We start from the raw sequence: 8,502 nt of genomic DNA, 5'->3' as shown, positions 1-8,502 counted from the left end.
ACCCAAATTGCCGCATCGCATCGAACGGTGCAATTCGATATGCAGTTTTTGTACTATACTTTTTTTTTCGGTTAGAAAGAATATAATAACGTTCGTATCGTCTGAGTTTGAATGATTGCAAGACCCATTTTCAAGATGAAAGTCCCCAACCCAAATTACCGCATCGCGGTCGACTTTGCCTTTGGCATCCGAACGGTGCAATTCGATATGCAGTTTTTGTATTGTACTTTTCCTTGGTCAAAACGGAATTTCGAAATCAATCTTGCGCCTTTAAGCAAGAAATCGGGTATTTGAAATAGATTGTTTTAGATTCCCTCCGGGGTCAAACATTGCCATCAAGATAAAAGTGAAGCATCCATCGTTGTTGTATGACTAAGTCGTATCTTTAAGAAACATTGTCTTAAAAGTCCTAAATATATTACATTGGTATCATTCAGTCATAAACTTTTTAATTAGATTAATTTAGTCATAATTTTTTTTTTTTTGCATTGGTGATAATTGATTCTATCCAATCAATTTGAATACTTCGTCATTTTCATGGATACTACTAAAATACATCAATATGACCAACTTGGGAGTTTACTCATGAAAAGAATCCATCCAATCTAACTAGTGGAGATTAGATTAGGCTCGCTATCTACCTCGCGTTTGTCCCGTTGCTAATTGAAAAGAGAGCCAATCACTTTAGAGACGTTAGATTACTTGTAGGACATAGAGTGGCATTTTTCAATTCAAGCGTAAGATCCAAACACTTCGAAATTAGAAAATAAAAAGCTAGAAACCTCAACGTGCATGAATTCTAAAGTTGACTCAAGCGGTAAGACCGCGTGTGGTTGACTCAGAATTGAACCTATCAAAATGAGTTATATACCCACTTCTTAACACATGTTTGATTTCGACCAAAAAAAAAAAAAACCAATATTTGAAGGGTTGAGTTGTTACATATGTTAGTTATATTCGGTAAATATATTTATGGGTTACAACGTACTTAGGCACAACTCACCTTTTCACTTTCTCTCGCATTCACTTAATCTTGTGTTTGTTCGCTCCGTACTCTCACCTGAATTTAGACATGAATTTTCCTTGATCCAGTTAAAAATGAAACTATTTTAGCAATATGAGTCGGGTCATATATGGATAATAAAATTAGTATTACAGAAAAATGAGCCAATTTTTGTCCGACCATTTCTAACCCCCATCTATCTGACGGGGTCTATCGGGAGTCTGTTGAAAAATGCTTTGGGCATTTTTTTTGTTTTTTTGGTCGGAGCTTCGGTCTTTAATGACGGGCATGCGTGCGTGATTAACCGCTAATCATTATTATCATTAGTGAGACTCGTGCATTGTGATGTAGGGACACGTGGACCAGCAGCGTGGCGAGTACGTGCTTGCGATTGAGGCGCCTGCGCCGGAGGCCGAGAGATGCGGACAAAGGCAAACCACGCCGTTTCACGAAAAACATGTGGCGGAAGGCGTGGTTTGGAAAAATTAAAGTCGTATGTTGATGACTAAGCTCTGCGGTCAGCTTTATTTTTTTTCCCCTATAGTAGCAGGACGGTGGGCGTCCCAAAGCGAACTGGTTTGGAAAGATTAACGTGTTAAACACTATGACTCCTAGTCATTGTATATCTAATTAAGCGTCGGAAGCCATTCGGAACTTACTCGCCCCATATTTTGGACAAACTGTGGTCACTCTAGTTCTAGAATTTATTATGCGCAGAGACGTGAAACGAAACGACGACGCGGATTCACATGTTTCTCATTGTCCCAAGGCGTTTTGCCCTTGTCCATATCTCAACCTCCCCGTTCTTATATATATGCACCACCCCCGGAGTCTCTTCCAGAAACACCACACGAAAACACAAGCACGAACTTATCTTGACGTTCACTGATCGACTCCACCCCCGATCGATCCCTGGAAAATGACGGTACTACCAATGCGGAACGAGGCCGGTGCCAAGTGGACGTTCCGAGGCAACGGCGGGCTCACGACGGCGTCGGCGATCACGGTACGCGGCGTCCTCAACCACGTGATGGAGAACCTTGACGAAGAGGATGGCAGAGCCGTCGTCCCGCTCGGCCAGGGCGACCCCTCGACATTCCCGTGCTTCCGCACGGCGCTCGTCGCGGAGGATGCTGTAGTCGATGCGGTCCGCTCGGCCGAGTTCAACTGTTACGCCCCCACCGTCGGCATTCTTCCCGCCAGGAGGTAATACTGAGGGATGACCTAGAGTGACGATGATTTTATTATGCAGTAATCATGCACCAATGCACATGCGAAAATAGGTTCAAACCTTAAACTTAAAGACTTGTCTGTTTACTATGTGCGTGCACCCTCAACTCTGCGAAATGTCGACACTTACACTCCGTTTGTTTCGCAAAAAATAAATCATTTAAAAATATTTTCTTAAAAATGATCGCTCATATTTTTTACAAGAATGAATAAGCGAGATATATTTTCATCGTCTACGAAAATATTGAGAACAAATTACTGTCGATAATTAAAAAAAGTTTCCATTGACTTATTATTGATGCAAATGGTCATTTTTAAGAAAACGTTTTTTGGGTTATTTATTTTTCGCGAAATAAACGGAGCTTTATTCATTTTCACATACATAGTGATAGAATTTTATGGAGGGCAACACAAGAAATTACTGGATTGACCACACTTTATCATCGTTAAGTGCCGGAGAAAAGTTTGGTTTTTGAAATGGCCAGCGTTGATTTAATTAACAAACATAAGGCTAACTTGAGGTTTATTTTTCAATAGGGCTATTGCCGATCATCTCTCCCGTGACCTCCCTTACAAACTATCCCCGGACGATGTCTACCTGACGATAGGAGGTACGCAAGCCATCGAAGTCGTAGTGACGGCTCTTGCTCGCCCCGGCGCCAACATTCTGCTTCCGAGGCCCGGATACCCGTGCTATGTCGCACGCGCGGCGCTCTGCGGCCTCGAGGTGAGGTACTTCGACCTCCTCCCTGACAAGGGCTGGGAGGTCGATCTCGAGCGCATGGAGGATCTTGCGGACGCGAACACAGTCGCGATGGTGATGATCAATCCTGGGAATCCATGCGGGACTGTCTTCAGCTACCAGCATCTGAAGGAGGTAAATTGTTTTTACGAGCTGTTGTAGTGCTAGTGTCACCTGGGCAAGGACAAAGCTCGTGCAGCGCCTGGAGAGCCGAAACACCAGGCCGGCATTCCCTCCATAGATCATTTCCAAGAACAGTATGGAGAATCACATTCTCATAATTGATTATACCACACTCAACTTAGTTCGGGCAGCCAATCCCTTAAGCGGACATATGAATCGCTTCAGCACAACAACTAGTTTCAACCTACCGTGGCCATCATCAGGATAGCAAAGCCAACCCCGTCTATAGATTTCCTCCAAGATGATAATCATCACATCCATGTGATCCTAGCATGAACAATCTAACGACAATCTCACGAACCAGTTGGGTCGTCCTCTTCTACATCTCTCGTTCTTCACCAATCACCCTTGTGCCATGAAGCCACACTTTTTAGCCCACGTGGGTACGGGACAAGTCGGACCGCGATTAGCTCATAGTCTTCCCTGAATTTGCACTCAAGATTGTAGAAAAAATTACGTATAGCATATCAATGTACTACCGTTTTGACCAACACTAACTTCGTTCGTTACTTTCTTATATTTACTTCAAATTAGATCGCCGAAACGGCTAGGAAGCTTGGAATCATGGTTATTGCGGATGAGGTCTATGATCATTTGGCTTTCCGGGATACGCCGTTCGTGCCCATGGGTGTTTTCGCATCCGTCACTCCCGTCTTGACGGTGGGCTCCCTATCGAAGAGGTGGATAGTCCCCGGCTGGCGACTTGGTTGGGTGGCAACGAACGATCCGAACGGCTTTCTGAAAGATACCGGGGTTGGTCTCTCTCTCTCTCTCTCTCTCTGTGTGTGGTACGATGACAGGGGTGATGGTCGATTGCTCCAAGAATAACGAAATAATGTTTTTGGTAAATTTCAGGTTGTCGAGTCCATTGTAGGATTTCTGAATGTATCCCCCGATCCCGCAACCTTTGTTCAAGTACGTTAACTCTCATCTCTCGGCAATAAACCGGATTCATGAGGATCGGCATTGCCCTAATCAAACAATTAACCTGTCTGCAAACTTACTTTAAAATCATGACAGGCGGCAATCCCTCGTATACTTGAGAGAACGGGCAAGGAATTCTTCTCAAAAGTTCTTTGCATGCTAAGAGAGGCGTCGGACATATGTTACGACAAGATCCGAGAGATGCCTTGCCTCGTGTGCCCGAAGAAGCCCGAGGGGTCCATGTTTGCTATGGTACGAGCACAAAATTACATTTATGTGGTTCCAGGTGATTTGTCTCCTATTCTGAAGAACTGAAAGATGAGAAACAAATGACAGGTCAAGTTGGATTCATCGCTGTTGGAGGACATAGAGGACGACCTGGATTTTTGCGTCAAGCTGGCTAGGGAAGAATCCGTCGTCGTCCTGCCTGGTGAAGCCCGCTTCTCATACTTGGCAAAATTGAAATTTGTTTCAATGTCGCGAGGCAGGCGACGTCGAACATCATGTTCGACGTATTTTATCGGTGTGGAAAGCTGAAGGGCAATGTTTTACCGTTCTCTTTGCAGGGATAGCTTTGGGAATGAAGAACTGGCTGCGCATAACCTTCGCCGTCGAGCCGTCTTCCCTCCAAGACGGCCTCGAGAGGATGAAAGCTTTCTGCCAAAGGCATGTCAAGAAATAACACATGGAATCGATATGTTCCATGCCTCGATGGAGCGGTACTGCAATCTACCATCAGTGTCAAGAGAGTAGGATCCGAAGCTCCATCGAGATATCCATTGCAACTTCTTTGGGGTTAGTTAGTACTTGGTGTTAGAATTTTAGGTGCTCGTAGATTGAGACCACAACATCTTGTTGTTCGTCTCTCAAAAATGTTGTACCACTAATACTTGGTTGTGACGACTCCACACCAAATAATAGGTTTTAAACATAAAGTAATTAGGTAACTGTTCCTGTGATGCTAATCAAGGCAAACAAAATTGGGTAACTCAATAAAGAGTTGGTAAATCAGAAAAAATATGTATGATATTAAAAACTTGTAGCATTGGAAGTACCGAAACTCTTCAAGAGCCTCCGTGTTGTGTCCGACACTCTCCGGCATGCGATTGACAGCAGTCGGGGCTCCGGACACGCCGGCGATCCGCTAATCCAGCATCCCGATATGCCATTTCGACACGTGAGGGGTCAATTTTAAGCATTTTCAATAAATTAGAGGTTTGATAAAATAAAATAAAAAACTAGAGGTCAAAATGTAAATTTATCAAAAATATAGTTACTAAAGTTATATATCCGGCCAACCCAAAATTAATATATCCGGCCATAAAAAAAAAGGTAATTGCGAATCTCTAAAATGAAGAAACTACCGCCGATATTTTTATATTTGTCATGTATATATAATGCACATTAAATATACAACGTATCTCCACGTGTTAAAATTCTTCGTCGTGTCGTGTCACATCATGTCGTGTCGTGTCGCATCATGTCATGTCGTGTCGCGTGTCGGTTCTACTTAGGTTGTAGCTAACTAAACTAAGAGTTGGTAACTTAAAACTCATAAAAAGAGAGGGAAAAAAAAAATCCTCCGGACGGATGGACAACTTGTGTGACTCGCGAAAATAGGCCGAAAACCAATCATAATAACGAAGTGGAAGGAATCAGAGTAGGCAGTGGATGATTGAAAGGGCAAATCGCGTATGAATCACCATGTCCGGAAAACATCCGGCTACGAGATTACCATTTTCCTCAATTCAGATCTATTCATTCTCGCTTGGTAATAAAGCCTCTTTTGTCCCCGCTCTTAAGTCCATTTTTGCAAAAGTATAGACATAAGATTTCGGCATTGAAAGTAGAATTTCCCCGATTAATGGGATAACCATTTGTTACTAAATATGCGACGCTAGGGGTTTATTCAATCGTTAAAAAAGAGGATTTGATTGAGTATTGAGGAATCAAAGAATTTAACCATGAATACCAAACGAAACTATTTCGGGCCGCATGATCCATTGCTAAGATTTTTTGTTCATTTATTTTTCGTAAGTGATTATTTTTAAGAACATATTTGCCACGAAACAAATGAAGCCTCAACAGTTTTTTTGGGAAAAATTACTAAAAAAGTCATGAATCTATTGTAATTGTGTCAATTCAATCATAATCATTTTTTGTCATTTCAGTTTTAAATCTTTTATATTTGCTCCCAATCAATTTTGGCCGACCGGCGTGGCATTGTCATGTGGACTTCTTCAAATAAATTTTTAATCATTTTTTGAATTTTTGTATGCTATTTTTTTCCCTATTTTTAGCTAGACTTAGGGCCGGTGAGAGCAAGGGGCCATTCTCCTCACCTGTGGCCAACGTGGATCAATCGGCACCGACGTCGACTTTTGTTAATAATTTTTTTAAAGAAAGTTTCAGAACAAAATACTTTTGCTTAATCTTTCAGATTTTCAATACCTGCAAAACGCAATGCTTGCCCACATTTGCTAATATTCTGAAGGAACAGACAAGCTCTGGAGTCACCATTGATACCCAATCGAGTCATGAGACAACTCTATGTCGTCATTTCAATGCATATTTTATAAGGGAAAAACAAAAAATTCTAGGAGTAACGCCCAAGCATCAGTGAAAAGTCCAATGTATGTAAAAAAAAAAAAAATATTGGGCTTGCTCTCCACGTTCGAGCATTTTGTCCCTTAGCAACTTCAAAAGAACAATCTCAATTTGTCTTCTTCAAAAGTCCATATTTTCTGTAGACTTTAAGGTCTGCCCGACATACTATAGTTCGCGTCAAGCTCGTTATCAAGATGTCGAATTAGCAAGCAACGGCAAAATTCAAAAGGAGCCATTAGGGACGAGTAAACCTGTCAAACGAGGGGTTAGGTTGGACCGAAAATGATCCGATCTAAATAGACCCGTTTTCAATCATTTTTATGCAATGTAAATCTAGCAACTTATATATGATCCGACTTATTTTTTTAAAATAGTTCCGTATTTGACTAAATCTAGGAGAACTCATGCTCAAATTGAGATGAGTGTTGAGATGAGTGTTGGTCTGATCTAAATAGACCCGTTTTCAACCATTTTTATGCAATGTAAATCTAGCAATTCATATATGATCCGACTTATAGTTTTAAAATAGTTCCGTATTTGACTAAATCTAGGAAAACTCATGCTCAAATTGAGATGAGTGTTGAGAGCGCGCAGTAGGAGTCCCCGGGGAGATCACCTAGAGGGAGCACAAGTCACACCACATTAATTATCTGATGTGGGACTTCTCTAACACAACTTACACGTGCATAATTAGATTCCTTACTTGAGATATTCACTAATCAGCTTTGATAGCAAAGAGAGCCCAAGTCCGAGCCCGTTAACATATCTAGTTGGACCCTTATTCACTCAAAAGCTTAAGGTAATGAGTTATGGGCCAACTAGGATATATTAACCGTTTCACACCACATCAATTATTCGATGTGGAACTTCTCTAACACAATTCACGCGTACATTTTAACAATAAGAATGCGAAGTGAGTGAGAGCGATATCGAATGAGCGCGAGAAAGAATGAAAAGAAAGTTATATACGTAGGTTAAGTTAAGTAAGTTGTAAACCTATTTAATACTCATTTTGCCAATTTTGATTTGGGTTGAGACTCGAGATGACATTTTGTTGATGAGGGGGAAGATAACATAAGAAGGCGCAAAACTTCTAATACAAGCCAAGGCGCTATAGGGCTTCTTCTTCCTCAATGTAATGGAATATCCACCATTAATGGGAAAAACATCATCCATGACGCTATGCCATTGCCCTTCACGTTGTATCTATCCAAGCAAAATTTGTCCAATAGACTATGGAGAAAAGATAACATAAGTTCCCTAGGTCACGCAAATCATGCAATCAAATTTTTTTTTGTCCGTCTTATTTCTAACTCTCATTTCTCCGACTTTTATTTTGCCTTTTTCTAGGGCGTGGAAGTCAAGCCTTGTACCTATTATACCGGTGTTCCCACCCTTCAATCCTTTTATCAGCAGGACCGTATTTCTATTTGTCTTCGTCGATCAGTCTCAAAATTCGAAAAAGTGGAACATATAAATAACAAAAATAATAATAATAAAAAAAAGGGAATGTTGGGTCTTTGATTTAAATTTTGAGTGACTCAACCTGAGTCAGTCGGTCAACATGGAGGACTCATGGGGTCCTAGGAGATAAGAGAGAGACCAGGTGAATCGTTTTTTTCTCCGCTCATTTGATGTTGCAGTTGCTCAGTCTACACTATTACCTCAATTTGGACATAAGTTTTTATAAATTAAGTTAAATATGAAAGCGATAGCAATATGGGTCGTGTTAGAATATGAATTAAATATGAGTCACTAAAATAAAGTCAAAATAAATTAAACGAATCTATTTAAGTTAGATCATTTTCAATTC

At 41.1% G+C, this 8,502-nt stretch overlaps 1 protein-coding gene across 1 annotated transcript; it reads left to right on the top strand.

Annotated features, from left to right (window-relative positions):
• Positions 1–1,900: 1,900 nt before the first annotated feature.
• LOC125312598 (nicotianamine aminotransferase 1-like) lies at positions 1,901–4,946 on the top strand. The gene is made up of 7 exons (XM_048271075.1): positions 1,901–2,209; positions 2,771–3,110; positions 3,693–3,911; positions 4,014–4,073; positions 4,179–4,334; positions 4,419–4,512; positions 4,649–4,946. Exons 1-7 carry the CDS (start codon positions 1,923–1,925, stop codon positions 4,762–4,764), a joined length of 1,272 nt encoding a protein of 423 aa, XP_048127032.1. The 5' UTR covers positions 1,901–1,922; the 3' UTR covers positions 4,765–4,946.
• The last annotated feature ends 3,556 nt before the right edge of the window (positions 4,947–8,502 follow it).

The sequence above is a fragment of the Rhodamnia argentea genome, chromosome 10, assembly GCF_020921035.1.
Source record: "Rhodamnia argentea isolate NSW1041297 chromosome 10, ASM2092103v1, whole genome shotgun sequence".
Taxonomy (NCBI): Eukaryota; Viridiplantae; Streptophyta; class Magnoliopsida; order Myrtales; family Myrtaceae; genus Rhodamnia; species Rhodamnia argentea.
The sequence above is the reverse complement of the archived record's forward strand: the minus strand, read 5'-3'. Positions and strand labels throughout refer to the sequence as shown.

Bases quoted from the DNA above. Each gene is read 5' to 3' on its own strand.
- LOC125312598 (XM_048271075.1), top strand. From the start codon at position 1,923: ATGACGGTACTACCAATGCGGAACGAGGCCGGTGCCAAGTGGACGTTC. The intron at 3,912-4,013 runs GTTGGTCTCTCT...GGTAAATTTCAG, and splicing joins GCTTTCTGAAAGATACCGGG to GTTGTCGAGTCCATTGTAGG. The intron at 4,335-4,418 runs GTACGAGCACAA...AACAAATGACAG, and splicing joins AGGGGTCCATGTTTGCTATG to GTCAAGTTGGATTCATCGCT.